At 36.3% G+C, this 21765-nt stretch overlaps 2 protein-coding genes across 2 annotated transcripts; one reads left to right on the forward strand and one right to left on the reverse strand.

Moving 5' to 3' along the window:
* Window positions 1-8685: 8685 nt before the first annotated feature.
* On the reverse strand, window positions 8686-10213 carry LOC108970394. The gene has a single exon (XM_018935733.1). It carries the CDS (start codon window positions 9941-9943, stop codon window positions 9344-9346), a length of 600 nt encoding a protein of 199 aa, XP_018791278.1. The 5' UTR covers window positions 9944-10213; the 3' UTR covers window positions 8686-9343.
* Window positions 10214-15985: 5772 nt separating this feature from the next.
* On the forward strand, window positions 15986-18446 carry LOC108970395. Its single transcript, XM_018935734.1, has 2 exons — window positions 15986-16097; window positions 17870-18446. Exons 1-2 carry the CDS (start codon window positions 16073-16075, stop codon window positions 18331-18333), a joined length of 489 nt encoding a protein of 162 aa, XP_018791279.1. The 5' UTR covers window positions 15986-16072; the 3' UTR covers window positions 18334-18446.
* Window positions 18447-21765: the final 3319 nt, after the last annotated feature.

The raw sequence follows: 21765 nt of genomic DNA on the forward strand, positions 1-21765 counted from the left end.
TTATTTTTTTCTAAAAACTTTTTCCATAAAAATGTTACATGGAACATCAAAGTAGTGAATGAATCCGTATCCATTATCGATTCTCAAAAATTCAACAAGTAATAGCGAATATAAAAATCCACCGGATTACGCTTGGTGTCATTCTATTAATATTTAATATTACTACTATTATAGCGGTGACCTTAAATGTAGGCAACATATTTTTTAAATGTTGACACTATTTTTATTACTTTTCAAACACTACTAATCCGCCTCTGTTTCTTCATCCCGAACTGCAATAAAACTTGTTATCAGCCCGTGAGCTTAGATGGCATTTGTTACACGCTCCTTTTCTCCTAATTTATGTATTCACCTTACAATTGGCTGTATTCATTTCCGATGACTTCCTTTCTTACATTTTTTTCCGCCTCTAACATTTTATTTCACTTACTTATATTTTTCCCTGGTCCCTTTTGCTTCGTCGAGTGCCACATTGGTCGCCACGTTTACATTTAAAATTTATTGTTTGGCCGTTAATGCTCGTTTTACGCGAACAAGGCGCGCAAAGTAGGTGAATGAGTGAATACATTTGCATGTCGCCGTCTCTGCTTTGCGCTTTTGCCTTATTCCACACCTCACACCCTACACCCCCATCACCAAATGCGCAACAGTTACCCAGACCGCCAACTGCAGACCTATAAAACAAGTTTAACCCTCTTTAAGGTAATTTAATAGCTGCATTCCAAACTAATTTCGCAAATTCAACCATTTTTCAAATGAAATGGGGCATTGGCTGCCAGCTAAATAAAATTGCAGCCAAACTAATTAAATGGAATTTCACTGGAATTTTATTGGTGTAATTAATGTGTCAGCTTCCGAGCGAAAACAATGAAATGTTCACGGCGAAAGAAAAACGAAAAAGGTGTAACATTATTGCCTCCGCACTTAAGATGTTCAAGAAAAATTTAGCAAATTGTATTATTTTGCTTACCCTTACCTTTCAGGTAAGCAACACTCCTGGAGCTGTAACACCTTGCTGCGATGAAAATAGCTTCCCCTATGCTCCAACGCGACCGGAAGTTTGCGCTCTTTGTCCACTTTATCTATGCTGTAGCACTTCCGCTATTAAATAATGAAAGCGGCTTGCACGCAAGTATCAATAAAACCTTTAGAAGGAATAATTTCCGTTGGGGAACTTCAGCTCAGCTTTAGTTTGAAAGCTTTTAAAGTAGGAGGTTAACAATTACTTACTTATTTCACAAACTTTTTGTTGAAATTTTTTTTTTTATAAATTAACCACGAAATGATTATATGAAAAAATCTCTTTGAACGATCCTACTTTCTTAATGGAATTCCGTTAGATAGTTCATAAGCAGTTGTCAGTCTTTGGGATAACTAAATTGGCAACTCTCTCACAGTGTGTTATACCGCGGGGCTCTCAAATACGTGTGGCGTTTCGCGACCATTGTGGGAAAAGTGTACAAGATATTCCATAGTTTCACTAGTGCCTTACTCTTGACATTTTCTGCCGTCATCTTGATCTGTAAACTCCATTCGGCTGGCCACCAGGTCGTGACAATAATTCTCCACAATTCCTTGAAGAGTAATTTGGACTTTTGTGTATTTCTAATATACCCTTTTTACATGACTCTTGCAGTTTTGGGTCTCAGTAGATCATTTCTTTGCATTTTGACGAATGCATTTTGATGGATGCGTTAGACCTTAGTCCATTTTTCAGAATAAGGCTTCTAAAAGCTTCATGTTCACATGGCGGCGAACTGATAATCAAATTCTTGTATTGAAAACTTTTTAATTTGAAAAGTTATCTACTTAAAAGTTGATGTATAGAAAACTTTTATATTGGACAAGATAACTTCGCGAAATTTGGCACGAATTATTACCTAAGACAGTGTTCTAATATCCAAAGATATTGTTCAGATTGGTCTACTATAGCATATAGCTATCATACAAACTGACCGATGAAGATCTAAAGCTTATTTGGCAACATATTATTTTCCTTAAATTTCCACCGAAATATCTCACTCTTTTCACCTGTATCTACACCACCTTAAACATAACCTACAAATGCTTTCACACACAGTTATTGCGGCCATAACAAGCGACCAAATTTGTATAAAGTTTCACCAAAATTAAGTGCGTATATGGAAATTTTGGAACATTTCGACAATCTTTGCCCCGCTCCTGTGACATCTGTCTTAGTGGTTTACTGCGATCACTGAGTGACACGATCATAGGTTTTTTATATATAAAGTGACGACTTATCAGTGGTACAAAGTGAAGTCAAACCCTTCGACAGCACATTTTCACAATTACCGCTTTTTCATGAAAGCTAAGCTTTATGCAAGCTTTACTACTTAACAACCGGCTATGTTTTTCTCTCAAAGCGGGCTTCTTGTTTCAAACCACAATATTTCATTTGTGAAGACACACACCTGTGGGAATATTGAGGCAAAATAAAAAAGAAGAATTCTCATGACAAATTTCCACAAACAACGCCATTGAAACTCTGCCACAATCTCCTCTCAAGCCGCAAAAAAAATTCACCGTAATTCGCGTGGTTGGCTGGCAACCGCTGCACTGCAATGCGATTTGCTTTAATAAATCATTTTCACCCATTTCACACTTTAGTGCCGTTTCTATTTAAGTTGTGGCTGAGTATGTGTGGACAAGGGGGAAATAGCAAGAATTTGTTGTCATTTCAGATTTTCGGCGTTTAGGCCGTAAGCTTTAATGCGCCATTACTATAAACGTCTTGTCTATGAGCTGTGAGGAATGTACTGCTACTTCATACATATTTGCTCATTCGTGAAATCGCGGCAATAAAAATAACCGCAAGCAAAACAAATGATACATGCGATAATGTTTGTTTATTTTTGTTTTTGCTTTTTTATGTGTGTTAAGGTTCTGATTTAGTTTTTTATGAGCTGGGTGTAAATAGTTTTATACACATATGTACATATGTACGTAGGTATAAAGAGAAGTAGATTGGCTGAGTGCTTGTACAATATATAGACTGAAAAAAATGTCTTAATTTAACTCGAAATAAAAAGGTAGGCGTGAACCAAAACAAAAAATAATAATAAAACACCAATTAACTTTTAGTACTTCTGCACTGGAAAAAAATATAAAAGCAAATTTGAAGGGACTTTGTTTTACGAAGGTTTTTTTTTATATTTCGAGCCTTGACAACACCGGTGTTACAATCTGGAAACTGCATACTAAGAATGCTTTGGCGTACATGCGTTATTTGTATTGTTTACAATAAGCTAAAATAGTCATCACGACAAAAAAGTGGAATAAAATTATATTTCACTACTCTCGACGTGGGTTTATTCAGCAACACCGCCTCGAGTAACTTAATTCAATCTTTGGCGGTGAAACTTCATCAAGAACCAATCTAAATCGATGGTACGGCGAATTTAATCGGAGTCGTAGATCACTCCAAGAACAATTTCGTGAAAGTCGTTCTAAATCAGTTATGGTTCCGGAAACTATTGATGCTGTGAGATAGCAATATCATGATGTGACCTGTTGTCAGGTTGAGACAAATATGGGCATTATTGGGACTAGTGATGGAAGCGCTGCAAAACAAATGGTTGTCCAGTTCTTTTCGGAAAAAAATTAACATATTGCAACCAAGCCACCAGAACAACACAGAAAAGTAAATTTTGAGTGGTACAAAACCATTTGGCCGCCAGTTGTCTTTCAAGAAATCAGGCCGCCGAGAACGGATCTCTCTTCAACAACTGCATTTGTAAGCTTTCATAACATCGGTTTTATGACTTAACACCATATACTATATATAATTTTTATTGCCGTACGTAAAAATTCGACTAAGAGGTCAACATTCTTCAAAACTTAAAAAGTTGTTAATGTGTTCAGAATGTTTTGGAGATACCTCAATCAGAGGTCTTCGACAATTGATTTAAACACAGGCAATAGTATATAGATTTGAATGGCATATATTTTAAAAAACAAGAACGTCCAATAAAACTCCAACACTTCCTTATTAAATTATTCACCTTCGAACTCAACAGCCAAAACAACTCATCGGAACACCTGACTCACTAAGTTATCAGTTTCCATTTCAATTAAAACATGTGATACCAATAAAGCAGACTGAAAGGCAGCCAATTTGAGTTAACCAACACAAACACGAACAAATATCTTAAACAATCAACATTTCATCATTCTATTCTTTCATTCTTCTTTTGCACATTTTCCATTACACCGGTATCACGCGCTCGGAAGCTGATAGTGACATAGTTGACAGCGGATTTCAAATTGAAAAATATATCTGCAAATAGAAAAGTGCATAAATTGAAATCAAATATCAATAAAATTCCGCGTATCAAACGCTCGTTGATACAACAAATCCAAATGTCATACAGATGAGTGAATAGAATGTATATTGGATACTAGATCAACAAAAGCAAATATATTTATACAGGTTTATACAACGGTATCGAATTCATAATAATTTCATGATTTTATAATATCGTGGGGCGAGAGCAAGGTAATATAAAGCGTCATCTTAAAATAGTTGCTCTCTTGTAAAGTTTAGCAAAGACACAAACCTTGAATGAGAAAAGTTATGAGTTGCTGGGTGAAGTACAAAAAAAAAACAAAAAAAACAATTTTGAGCATAATTTTATGTCGAAGGCAGCCTGATAGTGGTATGATCCCACAGGCTACCTAAGTGAAGCGTCCCTTTGCAAAATGAACATCCTACCGAGCTGGAGTGTTCTTTTGCAAAATGAAGTCAGTTATTGAACTAATTTTTTTTTTTTTTTTTTTTTTTTTTTTTTTTTGTTATAATATTAAAGTTTCAATCGTCGATTTTTTCTGTTGCTTTCTGAATAGGTTCAATGCACACTTTTTTTACTTGACGTATCTAGCAGATTGCGATAAAAGTTGGTAGTACAAATTATGATCAAATTTGACCCGGACTGGTGCAACAATGAAATTTTTTTCTACATTGTAAAAAGCTGCGCATAATAGAAGCATTCAAAATGCTATAAAATACTTATCTTCATTCCATCATCCAATCATCTGTGGAATCAAGCCTTAAAGTACTTACGAATTTCAAATTTCATTTATTGAAACTCCAAACCACTGCAATGCGCTAGTCAAAACACAAACCTAACCTAACTCCAGTTCGAACATACACCGCCTTACAAAAACAACAAAGAAAAGCGCAAATGAAAATGAAAACAATACCCGATTGCCATCAAGTACGTAATTTATTTTCTAAACCACACTCGGTTCGAAACTTTGCCAGCGCATGGAATTTGATTTCATTCACCAAACAGCGCCAATAGCACATCAATATGGCAATATTTCTTAATTGAAAAGTTGCATGATGCATTGCGACAGTCGAGTTGCACCATTCAGCGCATCCGCCCGCAGCCGTGGCACTATGTCAACTGGATAATAGCAGCAAGCGGCATTGCTAATGCGCGCAATCTCACCTACACCAGCGTTTTGACATGCAAACCAACCTGTGTCAACCAAAACACACACACATTTATGAACAGATTTGCAAACATAATGTTGCAGCGGATTCACCGCCGTGCTTCACCTGGCAGCTTTGCCCTATATGAACTACATCCTCATTCTATTTATATGGAATATTTTTCATTTCCTTTTTTAAATTTCGAACATTCTTTTCATTTCACTGTTACAATGCAGACCATAGACACATACATATGTACATGTGCATGTGTTTTTCCAAAGTTGGCAAAGTGGTTGGAATTTAGTTTACAAGCATGAAACCACATGGAATTTTCAATTTCGCTGACGCTCATCGAAGCTGACTTTCGTGATTGTTTGTCATCTATTTCAGCGCTCACATATCACACACACACTCGCACACATTCATATACACATAAATGAACTCGAAATGAAAAACACATAGTTGGCAAATATTTTCAAATAACAATCAATATGCAGTAACATGCTTCTATTTGTGATGAGCCACTGGTGTGCAGAGCTATTGCCATGTCTATTATTACATAACCACCAATCATAGAAATTTACAAGCTGCACATGGAAGCAAAAAAATTTATTTTGAGTTGCGCATATATGATTTCCATTGGAAATTGTTCCAAATTGCTATTATTAATCATCGCATTTACAACCACGCTGGCGTATGAGTAACCTCAATAATTCAGTGTCGAAAGACTATATTCTTTTTCACTATGCAGTTGGTTTATTTATAATACTAATCATGCTGATTTGGCGTTAATATTAAATAGCTGAGTTGGTTGCTTGCGTACTTCGCTCTTGTATGTAGTCTTAATAAATAAAGCGCTGACTTAGTTTATGTGCAATTTTATTTTATTTTTTTTTTTTTTTTTTTTTTTTTTTTTTTTTTTTTTTTTTTTTTTTTTTTTTTTTTTTTTTTTTTTTAATTTTTTTTTTTTTTTTGGACATTGCCTTAATAAGTTTTTTATATCGAAATTAGCTGGAGAAAGATATGCTAATTATGTACACTGAAGTATTTCTAATGAAAACTGAGTAAAGGGGTTAGACCGTCTGAGAGCCCTATAAAAAGTCCCAATTTGTTCTATAAGTACGGAAGGGAATAGAATTTTTTCTACAGGTTTTCTTAACATGGTATTTTGATACAAAACGGTTAGTAGCAGCCAGACTTTAGAATCACGATGCTCTGGCCAGTGAATTACTGAATTACTTAATTTAAAAAATGGTGTCTCGTGAAAATTGCCTTGAAAGTTTTACCTGCTGAAAGTGAGGGAACTCAATGAGTCGACATTACAGTGAATTTGACAAGGTATTAAGTATTTCCTATTTGTACATTCTGCCAATATTTCCAGCTTTTTAAAAATGCTAGACTAACCAAACCCCTTAATAGCAGAAGATGACATTAATATTAAGAGCCAACAAGGCGCCTTGCGCTAAATGTTGTTAAGGCGGCTAGCTATGATGATTTAAAAATTACCTATGCTGTTGCCACATTTCGTTTTGACTACGGCATCACCATTTAAACATGATTCTATCTTTACGAGGAAACAGCTTGTTGATGTAAGCGAAATAAGTATTTTTTTTTTTTTTTTTTTTTTTTTTTTTTTTTTTTTTTTTTTTTTTTTTTTTTTTTATTTTTTTTTTTTTTTTTTTTTTTTTTTTTTTTTTTTTTTGATTTCACATTTGCAATTTCAGTGGCAAATTACTGAAGGAACTTTTTCCCCGGCTTATCCAAAACCCCTTGTTGTTCGTATATACGAAACGAATCATTGGAGAGGATTACAAAGAGCTGTTTAACAATTCTTAAAAATCATCTCCGATCTTCTGATCTCTCTTTCTTCACTGCCACCTATTATCTTAGAAATAATTGATATTAAATGTATTTATTTTCTGCACTTTTTCAAAAGTTTCAGTATAAGATAGAAGTTATCCAAATTCCACAAAAGATAAAAATGAATTGATCTTAAACTCTAGAAATTCAAAATTGCCAATTTCTTCTTAAACGCAGATGTAGAAAACTTAAAATTTTCATCTTATTTATAAATTTTTGGCGTTAATGAAAGTAGTTGGACAAACATTTTCTCATCGGAACTTTCGAGATAGATGATTTGCCGCGATAATTCTATCTCAAAAAAGGAAACATGGAAGATCCTATGAAGTATATGAATTTATATATATATTTCTTTTATGAAAAACATTTTAATTTGACGAATATTTACCAAGATAACGCTGCAATATTCAAAGAAATGTTTCAGAACGAACCACCATAGCATATAGCCAGCATATAAATTAAAGGATAAAATCCACGTTCTTAAATGGAGATTTTTTATTTGACTAGATATGTTTACGATATTTTGTATATATTATTTTTTATGACAACGCTACAATATGTGAAGAAACTTTAAAATTTCGACTACTTCACATATCATTTAGTTGTCATACAAACAGGAGGATCAGAATCAAGTATTTATATGGAATCACTTTGCTTTGTGCGTATTTTTCTAGTTTCGGTACAGCCGAAGTTGACGCTTTTTCTAATTCAATATGTTAATAATGAGGCAATATTACCATCAATTAATACTAAAATTGTGGTGCGGGGATGTACTGTCCAGAGTTTGGCATAAGACAGCATTTTAAGTTGCCAGACCGCAGTATATTTCAAGCAAAGGCACCTGCAGGCAATTCCAGAGACAACATCTATATAGACAGCCAAGCAGCAATCAAGGCATTAACCTCGAATTGCATTTTGGACAGAATTATCTTGGAAAGAAAGTGGGAAGTGTTGCCAAAAGCAAGCAACTTCACTTCTACTGTGTACCAGGCAAAAAGGCATCGAGAGTAATCAGATAGTGGATGAAATTGCCAAAACTGGTGTACGGCTAACACTATAAAACGTAATCAATACTAGCTCAGCTTATTTTGACAAGCATTGTTTAGAACAGCAACTAGAACTAGAAGAAAGCAGTCTTTTAGACGTTAAATAACCTTGTTTAAATGTGTTTAATTGCATCAAAACCTTTTTCCAAAAACATAAAAATCCTGTCAAACAAAAATTTTGAAGTATTTCTGAGAAGCAAATATTCCAGCTCAGGTATACTTCTAAGAAAATTTCATATTTAGAGATATAAAATTTGCAGCTTTTATTAAAAAAATATTATTTTTATTTACATTTAAAATCTTATTTATACTTTATACACACATACAATATACACTTGGAGGAAATATTTGAAAAATCTACTTAAATTTTGTTCTATAGAAATATGATTCCATATATAGCTACATACACATATTTTATATTTGTTTGTCATTATAATTTCACTCGTCGTATTTCTAGGAAGCACTGTGAGCAGAAATCATAATTGTTATCGCATTTCAATTTCATGGCCCACAGCAATTTCAATCAATTTATTCATTAAACGGAAACCAAGCAGAGATTTTTTCCAACACAATTCACTGCCACTCGCTGCTATCTTATCAACAGTATCAGTCGAAAAACAATTTTGGAACTTATCATACCTATTTTAACTTAATTACAGTTTTTACTTTTACCAACGTGAAAGCGCTGCCACAGCATTCTTGCCATAGGGGGTCGTATAAAAACAAAAAAACAAAACAAATTTATTGCATAAAAGCGCATACGTTTACAAAAACAACACACACATATGAAGCGTACATGCTGCATGAGTGTGTGTGCGCAATGTATGGAATATTTCGAACAACAGCGACACATGAATGCACTCACTCGGCCCCCTCGCACAGCAGTGCAGCATCCGCCCTCACACACATATTTGCACATGTTACTCAGTTTTTGCGTTGCAAGTTTTAATTTTTTTTTTTTTAACCTCAATTAGCGGAGATCTCAATAGAAGTCCGTACAATGCATGTACATGCGCCACTTCTCCCATGCGGCACAGCCTGCAATGTGCGTGCCTTCGCCGCCATGAACGCCACCACCCTCGCCAGTCCAGGCGCTGACATAACCTTTGCCCGCTTCACAGTTCAGCAGCAACGGTTCGGAGTGCTCACTTTGGCATATGTAAAATTTATTCGGATTCACAGCCGCCCAGGTCTGCTGCAGATGCAATTCGTCCTTGCATATCTCCACGGTGGCATTGCTACGCTGACTGCCACTACTACCGCTGTTTTGGCTTTCGGGCAGACTGGGGCTGTCGAGGCAGGCCGGCCAGTCGGCGTACGGTATGCAACCGGAATAACCGCGCCCACGAAAGAAGCCACGTCCCGCCGGACAGCGCATTTGACGCGTGGCGTTGCTCGTCTCATCGCAGATGTAGAATATGTTCGGGTCGACATCGCCCCACATGTGGGGTTGCGTGGAGCTGTTGCAATTATTTCGCTCAATAGGCTGTGTAGGTTTGTTCGCTTTGACGCTGGACACGACGGCCAGCAGGGAGATCAGTGTAATCGGCGATTGCAAGTTCGCCATCGTCAGCCATATCATTGTTATTTATTCCCTCTACTTCACAGCTGCTCGATCTCGGTTGCGCTCGTTCGATAACTTATCGCCTTATTTATGGTTAGATATATGTTTTTGCGTTTTCGTCATAAACAGGTTAATGAATTTATCGGCGTCGTGCGCGCGCACTCTCACAAATTGACTGATTGATGCCGCGTCATTCTCATATACTTTTATAGAAATTACCGCACATTCTCGCTTATGACAGTGTCATTTGGCGCAATGACAGCTTTCTCTGCGACGTTGTTGCTGCTGTGGGTGAGGCTCGCGACTGAGCAAGTTGCCAGCGGTGTCAACGGTACTGGTAACAGCTGGTTGCAATCAGTGCTACAGACGAAAAAAATGTTTACATATCGATATGAACCGACAAATGCTTGTAAGTATGAGTGTGTATCAACCTATATATGTAAGTTCTGAAGCAATGTTTCTGTGGTATACAATCATTATTGTTTGTAATTGGCAATTTCGACCTTGTACCCTGATAATAATATTTGTTGTTGTTGAAAAGCAAAATGAGTAACCAATGTTATATGCAACTTTGAAACCCATTAAATATATTATTTGGCTATGACTAGCCAATGGAAAGATCAGCATTGAAATAACTCTTGCCAACAGGTGCTACTTCGGACAGAGTAGGCAATTGAGAAGTAAAGTAGTCTCTCAACGAACAAAGGTACGATGACAAAATCTGATGAGTCGACGTTACGAGAAGATGATGTATGAGATATACGACGGCATTGACATAGATCAGCGAATTAAGAGACAGGGCTAGGTCATGTCGTCAGCTCTGGGAGTATCAGCTCTGAGAGTATTCGACGCAGTACCCGCCGAGGGAAGCAGAGGAAGAGGAAGACCTCTTTAAACTCTGCTATGACCTGTTCTGATATGAATCGTATTCGACAAGTCAGCTAAAACTACCCAACCGCTACTTAGTAGTTTATAACAAATATTGCAATATGAGGCCAAGCATTTTATGATGGAAATTTATTATTAATGCCTCAATCAGTTTTAGAAGTTTATAATACAGCACTGCTCTAATTTTACTAAATATGTACATAGCATGACCATGGCGGCGTGGATATTCGATTTTGTCGTTGATTCGGCCGGTTTACCGTGTTGCAATGAAATGATTTTTCGAGTTAAAGGATCTGGTATTGGATTCATTATTCATTACAATTCGCTGCAAAAACGACTTCCAATTTTTCAACGTTTTTGTTTTTTTTTTTACTTGAAGTCAAATGGCACACAATTTCCTTGCTATTGAAAGTATTTGGCAGCTTTCAAACGCTTTGAAATGGCTTCTTGAATGACTTTCGAGGATATTGCGAGCTCTTCTGCTGTTCGGGAACAATCTCCATTGACTAATGCAACCAATTCCACATTATCAAACTTTGGAGGCAAGCGTCCATTCCTTCGAGTTCCGAGTCAAAATCAATACCTCTAAATCGTTCTAACCACTTTTGGAACATTCTCTCGGCTGTATCATGGTGACATTTTTGAGTCACAAAATTGTTCTTATTTCAGTGAAAACAAAACAAACTTAACTTCGGTTGCACCGAAGCTGTAATACCCTTCACAAGAACAAAAGATTCCTTACAAGAACTTTGATAAGTCAGTTTGAAAGCAAACCAGTACATGCTACTGTGACTACATCGGAACAATTTTTCGGAGATTGCACCGTTGACTTAGGCAATAACCCATGTCAAAAACTCTTCCATACAAGTACTTCATTCAAATCGTTCAGTTAGTATGGCAACTAACTGCTATAGTGTTGCGATATTCGCCGCTCCAACAAATGAGTAGCTTCTTGGGCAGCAAAGGATATGTGCAGAATTTCTGATCGATATCTCAAAAACGGAGGGAATAGCTGGCATATATACAGACTCATATATACGGGTGGATGGACAGACGGAAAAGGCTATATCGACACAGCTCAACACACGGATCATGTACATATACGTTGCTTTATAGCGTCTCTGTCTTCTGTTCAAGGGATGCAAAGCTACGCCATCTCTTGACGAACCTTATAAAACACAGAGCTAAAATTAAAATTTGGATAATTAATGCCGGAACAAAAGCCTTTATATGTATATATAGACATATATATATATATATATATGTGTGTATTTCACGAAACTTAAGTGTTAAATATTCACGATCGCGGATACCGCATAACGCACTTTTCACAATCCAATTTCCTCTATTTTCAAACTGAGTTTATAACCGTTTCAACAGATTACAGAACTATTGCTGCCATTTACTTTGCACAATTAAATAATTTTCATTTAAGTTTCCACATTTTATTTTACTGGTACATTTGCTGACCCGCAGATCGGGCAACCGCCGCTGCAATTTAACGCTTTTGACTAACTTAATTGGCACATTTTTGTTACACAGGATTAAAAGCTAAGCCCTCAAATTAATTGCACAGTCAACGAAGCGGCTCGATTACAAGCCCTCCCGAGGGCAACTGGTGCATACACACACACACACACACACTCGCGCCGTAAAAGTGCTTTGCCTGGATTTAGTGCGTGTTGCAACAAAGGCAAATCCCCTGGCAAGTGCTTTGCCGTTTGAAGAGTTGGCCAAAAATGCTAAAATGCCGAAATGCCAAAAATACCCAGCAACAATTTGACATGTTCAAACGTTTTGACAAGCCTCGCCAACATGCGGCATTTCGCAGCGGTCGCAGCACAGGGTGGCACAGACGGCCGCGAACCGAAACAGCAATTGGAAGCAAACGGCGTTGATTGCCAGTCGGATGTTCATTGCTGATTGTTGATTGCTTTGTTGCTGCAACATTTTTTTCCACCGTTTTTGTTGTTAGTGGGTTTAAGTATTGGTGCGGTGAGTTGGTATTGGTGTCGTTCTTTCTGTTGCTGTCTGGTCTGGCCAAATGAAATGCATAAACGCAGTGTTGTTGTTGTTGAAATGCTAACAATAACGTGGCTTTGTTTATGCACACACACACGCAGGACCTCTGCAGTANATGAAATGCATAAACGCAGTGTTGTTGTTGTTGAAATGCTAACAATAACGTGGCTTTGTTTATGCACACACACACGCAGGACCTCTGCAGTACATCTTCGCCACTAGGTGCGCCAGTGTGTGTGCGCACTGAGCCGATACGAATTGACTTGTGTTTAGGCTGAGCTAAATTCGAACAAATCCGATTTGTTTATGTTAACACTTGTTAGAGTTGTTGCTGGTTGCCTGTTGGAGTTGTTGTTTGCCAGTTGACGTTTCCGCCATTGCAAATAGTTAACAATAGTGTGGGGAAGCTCTCCCAATTGCATGTGTCAGTGTGTGTATGCGACTGTCAAAACTTTGCTGCTGTTTTGTTTGGAAAGTTTCGTTGAGAAAACAACAAAAAGTGCTGGCTGACAGATACTGCAACTCAGCGCTAAATAACGCACACACACAAACTTACTGATATGTATGTATATGTATATGTACATATGCGGACTTTGCCTGGTTCGGTAAGCCATTCAGTGGTTAAAAGTTTAATGAACCCATCGTCAGACGGGTCACACCATGTTCGTTTATGTTATGGCAACATTTTAGATATGGGTATTATAACAGTATTCATTGGTAAAATAATTTGAAGTAGAATGAAATGAAATACAGTACTTTTGATAATGGTTTTGCCGCAAAAAAGAAAACTCGCAGGCATTACTATGCTCTATTTTGGCTGCTTGCGACATTCGTAGAACCCAAAACCGTGAAACTTCCTTGCTTGAGCCCACATTATTATTTAAAAACTCTGAGAATAAATTCATACTTCTTCCGTTACGACATCTGTACAAAACTTGCCGATATTGTGGTTCGCCAAAACTGTACTGAAGTACTAAAATCGATACGTTTGTGGTCTAAAGAGATGCTTAGCAATTTTACCTCTGATCTTTTTTTTAGAGGTGTGTTGAAAATCATAACATTTATTATTTGCGGACTGAAATATGACATGATTTCACTCATTTTTATTGCAGTAAGTTGCTTCAAAATTATTAATTTCTTATCCGTCTATATACATGAGAACTAGTCCAATTTTCTATCCCTCGATCTGTATACGGGTGTTTGTTGTATTTTCCTTATTTAATAACCACACATATCAACTTCGGAGAACCGGGGACACATTCAGGGTCCCAGAGGTGAACGTTCCGGAATCCTATCACACTTCGGTATCGTCACTGATAACTTGGAACACTGCGTCGCGGATTCCACTCCTAGCAGCTTCTTTCCCGCCCACATATTTCAAAGAATATTAGCGGCGGGGCGGAGGCGCCGGAGAAGACGGAAGGTTGGAGGGGAGTCTCTGTGGTGAGCTCTCCATCAAGTATTTGTTTCAATTTGCCAGACCACTGAAATGTCTTGCAAGCAGAAATGACAGCTTTTAAGGTAGCAGCAGACGTACTCCAACGAAGTTGAGCACAAAAGTTCCATGAAACTACTAGCACAACTCTGCACTTGTGGGGTGAGAAAGATGAAGCAAACATCTAAACTCTCTCTGCATCAATGTCCAGCTATGCAGGTTTGGTTGCATACGAACTGGAGTAGTTATGGCCCAGCTTTGAATTTGTGCCTGGGTCTATGCGTATTGTATGGTCTTTTTGATTCATTGTTAGGCGTTCTGAACATCACAACGCTCAAGCGTCTCTAATAGTTCAAGTGGGATTATTCGAATACAAACATATATAGTATATCTAGCTAAACCTTACCTATTAAGTAACCCGTTGACCGGTTGCGTTCTCAGATTTAATTCGAGATTCCCTACTTTTTTATACAAAAAACACAGAAACTTCAAATTTAATGGGGAATGTTTATTATCATTCGAAAGAAAATTCTATGGCATTCATTTTTTGAAGATTATCTTTTTCAAATGTTGTCCGTGGCTACGTCTCAGATGGCCCATCCGTTAAGCCCACTTCGCGATGACATTTCGACCGCTGACACGTATGATGTTTGACCGATGCGATTTGGTGCGATGTGGCGCTGTTTTGTTGAAACCAAATTTCGCCGAGATCACGAGTTTCTAGTAAGATATAATAAGAAATCTATTCAAAAATACAAAATCGGCTTATTTAAAAAACGACCTCAATATATTAAAAGTAAAAGTATATATAAAAATATATATAATAATAAATATATATAATAATTATAATACTATGATATAAAAGCTACCATTTAGGAATATTTACTATAATAATAAATATATATAATAATTATAATACTATGATATAAAAGCTACCATTTAGGAATATTTACTATAATACTTATATTGTATATAGCTTATGCTGTGTGAACGTTGCTTATTACTTTCTTTTTCTTTTTTCAAGAGCTTAAAAACCATGAAGATGACATAAGTGTTTTTTAATAATCGGGTTAATGTGCGATAATTTACGATGCATTGTTCCGCCATTCATTCATTCACCATAAATCAAAATTCTTTAACGTGAGCTCTATCTCCTCTTGCGGTTTCAGATACGGTTCGGAGCATGAGTGCATTTTCTAAATAAACACAAGACACGAGGAATTACATCAACGGAAGCCAATGAGATCACAAATAAAAATATTTATGCGCCCACTAATATTACGACAGTCTAATGTGTTATAAGACATATCACTATTTATGGATTTCAAAAACTTTTACCCTTAACTTTTTGGAATTAACGCCCTAGCAAATTATAGGGAAACTTCTCATGCATTGCGTTGCCATTAATTTAGAAATAGTATTTTTATCACGCGAGACAATCTTTATTTATTATATGGAGTCTACGGTATAAAAATCAGTTTCGTATATGTACATATGTCTATATATATGTAGTCGTCTATGCTGAATACATGTGAATATTTATAGCGTTGCCGAATATAGAGTTATATCTGCAAATAGAAAGATAACACCAGCGAAATTAAAGGCCTGTGGAAATCACAGCGCCCGATAAGTCAAATTAATTGGCGATTGGGATACGTTAGTGAGGTAATAAAATGCCAAAATTCAAAAGCATTCAAATCAGTTTACGTTCAATACTTGTTTATCACGGATCGACGCGAACATCGTGAAAGACACAGCACAAGAGCATAAAAATTAAAAAGAGAAAACTCTAAAGTGAAGTGATGTCGGGCGTCAACATGAATAAAGGTGCGAAAATAAGTTTGTCATGTGTTAAGATTTTAAGATGAGTTACAATTTTTGTAAAATGAACGCTTTAAAGGATATATAGATGCTTGGGAAAAAGACATTGAAATTAAATAATACTTCAGAAATTAAATGAAGACAATAAAATTAAAAAAAAATATCTCAAATACAATAAAAATCAATATAAATATACAGAATTTGCTACATATTGCGATAAAGAGTAGCCTAAATATGTATAAAGAAGATGAATTTTTTTTATGGAAGTGCTTGTAGGTAGTAGACTTGGTGAACAAGGTATTTCCACAAGCAGTGATAAAAACTCGAATTTAACCAAGAAGTTATCCTGCTAATTGTCGGATATTGGTTTCGATATTTGTTCCAATTGTGAGAAATGCTGCGAGAACATTGTGAAGTAATATACATTTTGGAGTACGCGAACAGCTTAAAGTTGTTTTTTACACTCTCAACTAAACTGAATTTATGCCTTGTGAAAGAGGGAAGGTCATAAGAGATCATAGTTCGCAGTACATAGCTCAATAATTCTCGATTATATTATAATCATGGGTTTTTACGGAAAGTAATCTATAAGAAAAATATTTCTTAAGCAGTTACATAGGTTTCCTCGAGATACGTCGCGTTGGCAGAATAACTCCTTACAGGATCATCTAACGTGAAAAAATACGTAGTTTAGTTAAAACCTTAACTTAGAACTTGAACGAAGGAAAGAAAACAGACATTTTTAAAAAAACAGAAAATTTGGAGAATTTTTTTTTTTTGTTTCAATAGTAATATAATCTGAAAGAGCTGTGTAAAATTTAATAAAGATCGGTTGCATGGTTCTCGAGAAACCTTTCCCATCGACTTCAAAAATACAGCTTCGAAAAAAACGCGTTCAAAGGCGGCGCACTTAGCCTAGCTAGCATCGAGCGCACAAATTCTCAAGACTGTATCTTTGAAACTACTACCCTAATCAACTAGAAAATTCAGGACAATATTCTAGAGATATTGCAAAATTTAATAGGACAATAAAAAAATGGATTTTTTGAAATCCGTAAACCCATGTAACCCCGTAATTAAATTTAAGAGCCAATAGGCTTCGGTCGAACTACCAATCAAACATTTGACATTAATAAACCTACTCAACTTTTATGAAAAAGCAAAGTTGGCTTCGCAACTATACCATTACATGGTTCTGGTGCAAACAAACATTTTTAAATTCGGGGAGTATTCAACTGTAAATAATCCCAGTAATAAGATATAACCCTCAAATTTAGACATTTAGCATAAAATTTTCAATTTACTTTTTTTTTACCCATAAAGGGTTAGGCCAGTCTAGGATACGGAAAAACGTCTGACTTCGACAGTTTTTTAGCGAGTAAAGAAGCAATCGGATTTCTCTTTCTTAGGCTTTATTTACTTATATTTGAGTTGGTAAACAATTTTTAAATATTAATGTTTTAAATATTATTAAACTCGATATCACCTTTTTCAAGTACCATCAGACACAAATTTGAAGATAAAAAGATTCTTATAAGATTTCATACCCACTTAGTGCTTTATGGGTTTATTTAGTCGATGAAAATCTGTCATTTGAATTCTTAGTAACCAAAAGCGTTTAGTAAAAGTAGAGAGAGTATTTCGTACTCATATTCCCCAAAAATGTTTGCGACTCTTCAAATATAAAACACTTCTAAAAGTTGTAAACTAACTAGTACAAAGTTTTTATTATTATTAACTATTCAACTCAGTATTTTCCACCAATTATCTAATTACAGTTGTAATTTTATTGGCCTGGCTTTTCGGCATAACCATGACCGCTATCACAGCCGCCGATGATACAAGCTGTTTGTACCAAGATGAATTGTGGGGCACTGACGATGGCACCAAATTTTATTTCTGCGACCCAGACACCAATACATCAATTCTACAAAATTGCCCCGATGAAACTTTCTTCGTACGTAATGCGACACTCACCGGTTGTATACCAATCGCTTTGATGGATCCCAATTGTGTATATACGGCTAAAGTGGGCGCCTGTAGCGGCATCAACGTTAAACAGCCACAACCCAGTACGGACCCAACTAAATTCTATCTCTGCACAAGTAAAGGTGCTACGCCATTGTTGTTACCTTGTGCGGATGGCAAAGCGTTCGTTAAGCAGAACGGATATTTGGGCTGCTTCGACTGGGCCCAGTGGCGTGCGCTGCGCAATTGCTACACGCTGACCAACCAAATTTGAACAGTCAAAGCGATAAGAAAGAAATGAAATATTCAGATATATTTAGTTAAGAAACATCCATGTTTAAAGTGAAAATATACAGGTGTGATCCGCACTGTAAATACTGGCATATATATTAATTTGTATCAATATGGTTTTCATACATAAAATAACAGTAATTTATATATGTATGTTTCTTCTTTTTTTATACCTCAACTCATGAATATTGTTTTTTTCCAGCAAAAATCAGTTATCCTCGAATTATTTAGTTTTTACGAAAAAACAAGTTAATAATATTTAAAAAAAATCCTAAAAAATTTCGAACTAAAAAAAACTCAAAATCATTAATTGTTAAGTTAAAAAGTCGTTTTTAGCTTTCCGATTTTTTTTTTTTTTTTTTTTCTTATAAATAAAATTAATTTTCTAAAGAATAAAATTAAATAAATGGGCGTCACTCAATTAAGGCTTCAAGCAATTGCCCGAAAGGAAAGCATAATTATCCATATAAATAATATTATATTTAATAACTATTATTCAATTGCTACGAAATGCTGCTTTATCAAAGCAATTTGTTTTCTTAATAACTTAGTAATAATTAATTGCGATTAACTTATGCGATTGCCATTCATTTAACTCTTGAACCTGAGTGGTTCGACTCAATATTCAATCCATTGAAAATTTGAGTTCAATCAAAAAATCATAATTACCTTTTGCCATTCAGCATTCTTGCTTTTGCTTTCGCTAATGAGTTTCTTATCTGGCACTCGGCGCCAGTAGCGGTAAATAATTGCCCATTCTAGAGCACTCATACCGTTCGCTTTGACTAGATAAAATATCGTATTAGCGGAAACTAATTAATTGCCTTGCAAATCAGTTCTCTTAGTTCACAAACAAATGTGCGAATGTGTGTGTGTATGTGTGTAATTATAGTTTATTTATGCTTCTGCTCTTATCGTTTCGAGTTTATTATCTGCGCCAGGCATTCCTTCCGAAGGCTGTGATAAATCTGTAAACAAATGAGAATTTTAAACTGCACACAAATAGCGACAACAAACTCGTTGTCCAATTAAAACACGAATAAATAATACGTAAATATAATTTATGCTCGTATTTATGACCTTTATCTCGATCTCTAAAGAGTTTTTAAAGTTTATATGGCAGCTATATGCTAAAATACGGTTCTGACAAATTAGGAACTTGTTGACTAAATCGACTTAGCTCGTCACTCGGAAGGTGTATGGCTGCAAAAGTTGACATCAGACTTAGCGAATCTGAATTCCTAAAAGAGCACGTGTCCTCACTTTGACTTCATACCGGATCATTTCAATTATTGAGTCGCCAAACCGAACTCTGGGGGCCATCTAGCGGGGAGGAAGTTGTGGGTGAGGGACAGTGAGCTTCTTCACGGATGGGTCAAAGCTTGGAGGGAAAATTGGTGGGGGTTTTACTGTCAGGGTTTTACTATCATCAACTACAGTGGCACACTTCCTGACTATTGCAGTATATTTCAGGTCGAGGTTGCAGAAATTAAGGTATCAGTAGATTTACCGCTTCGGAGTGCAGCCTTCTTCAAAGAAGTGACCATCCATTCAGATAACAGAGGCCATAACTTATTAACAGTGCGTTCAGAGCTGATCAAACTGCGCCTAACCTCGCTATCAATAGCATCGTGTGCCGTTGTGATAAGACCGGTACTGAACTAAAACCGCTATCGGTTAAAGTGGGAGCTGATCTATGCCCCGTGTTCTCTTGTGTTCTACTACTAGATAGCTGGGCTTAGCGAAAGTTTACACGGTTTCTAATATTTTCTTCTAGGTATTACAGACACTTAATGTGGCGGCGGTTGAACTTTCCTAAAATTGCATTTATGAACCGATATTTTGTTTCTTAGCTTAATTTATCTAGGTGAACAGAAGATTCTTAAAAGTATAGTGAAATGGCTCCGGGACTACTCGCCGAATGCACAAAATCACTTGCAGAAAACATAATAAAATAATATATTGCACAGTTTGTCAAGATTGATGGCATTTCGAATGACTCAACATTCAATTCTGTGATAATATACTAAAACACTGTGGTCTATCGGAAATCTATCTAGTCTGGAAACGTGGGTAATAACAAAATGAGATTAGAAAGCGCATGGATCATGTTAGATATGTTCAAAGTCTTTGGAGGCGTCCGCATGAGCGATGAATACCGAAGAAGATGGTTACACGAAACGCATGAGCTCCAAGGTATTCTGGGATGACGATACTTTAGCGAAAGGCTACTTCGATTCGTAAACCGTGGATGGACAACGAAAACAAGGGCGCATCCAATTTATGGACCACAGCATAAAGGCAACTGTCGAAATTTTGTGTTCTCGGTCCATACCGATCTACTGTAGTAGAGTCACAGAAGAAGAACATACTAGAAATCACTATTTAAATCAAATATAGTCAAAGAACAATGTATTTTCATCTTTTTCCTTCCACAGTTGATGCTATTCAAAGAATTGAACGAGATTTAAAAAGAAAATAATAAAAAATTAACTGGTCTGGTCTGGCTTAACAACTAAAGATCCAAAATTCCTTTAAATCATTATAATTTATAAAGACTTTAAACTATTATTGACATCAAAAATGTTTCTAAAAACCTGTTTATAATTTTAAATCAAGATCCTGAAATTGAAAAGAAGCTATACCAAACCATAAGTGCTTCTAAGTATTACATAAAATGGATCAATCAGCTAACTGCTCACAAGCACTCACTAAATTCAAAAGCTCTTGCTCAGTCAACTCGTAAAGGAACGCATTTTCATGGGCCATTTAAATTTTAATCAGTATAAATTCCCATATTATACAAGCATATGTTTGTGTGCGTTAACAGGACATAAGAGAAGGTGTTATAGTTAGTGGGATCAAAAAAAAAGCAGGAAAACTGCCAAGAAAAGCAATTGTAGCTTTTAATGTTACCAAAGAAATCCAACGTCTTTGGAAATATCCTTTTAAACTCAAGAGAATAATACCATTGCCTAAGCGTCGAAGCGAGGAACAGCTCAGCAACCGCGCTACCAAATAAACGAATTCGCTGACAGTGGCGAGGAAGCAATGCAAAATGAAGAAAGCGCAAAAAAGTTTGTGCAAGTAAAGGAAGCTTGAGCCAGCCGGCGGGAAGATCGTTTGACATGCACGTGGAAATGTGCAGAGTCAGCGGCAATTACCTTTAACGAGTTGACTTCAAGTGCAACAGCTACAACAGCAATAACAATAACACCAGTGGGGTTATTTATATGTATATGTGTTTTTTATCAGGATTTTTTCTTTCCTTGACGCTTGTAAGTTCGTCGAGTTGACAAAATTGCAGCTTCAAATGCACTCAAGTGCCACTCACCACGACGGTGGTTGAGAAGTAGCTTTCACTTAACGTCGTCGCCAATTATGTCGCCGACCGCGAGATAAGGCAGAGCCACTT

The sequence above is a fragment of the Bactrocera latifrons genome, unplaced genomic scaffold (assembly GCF_001853355.1).
Source record: "Bactrocera latifrons isolate USDA-ARS-PBARC rearing strain unplaced genomic scaffold, ASM185335v1 scaffold_3, whole genome shotgun sequence".
Classification (NCBI taxonomy): Eukaryota; Metazoa; Arthropoda; class Insecta; order Diptera; family Tephritidae; genus Bactrocera; species Bactrocera latifrons.

What these genes read in the sequence shown, in the direction of transcription:
- LOC108970394 (XM_018935733.1), bottom strand. Translation starts at nt 9,943, where the DNA reads ATGATATGGCTGACGATGGCGAACTTGCAATCGCCGATTACACTGATC.
- LOC108970395 (XM_018935734.1), top strand. Translation starts at nt 16,073, where the DNA reads ATGTCGGGCGTCAACATGAATAAAG. An exon ending in GGGCGTCAACATGAATAAAG is followed by an intron (nt 16,098 to 17,869) that starts GTGCGAAAATAA and finishes ATCTAATTACAG; the next exon opens with TTGTAATTTTATTGGCCTGG.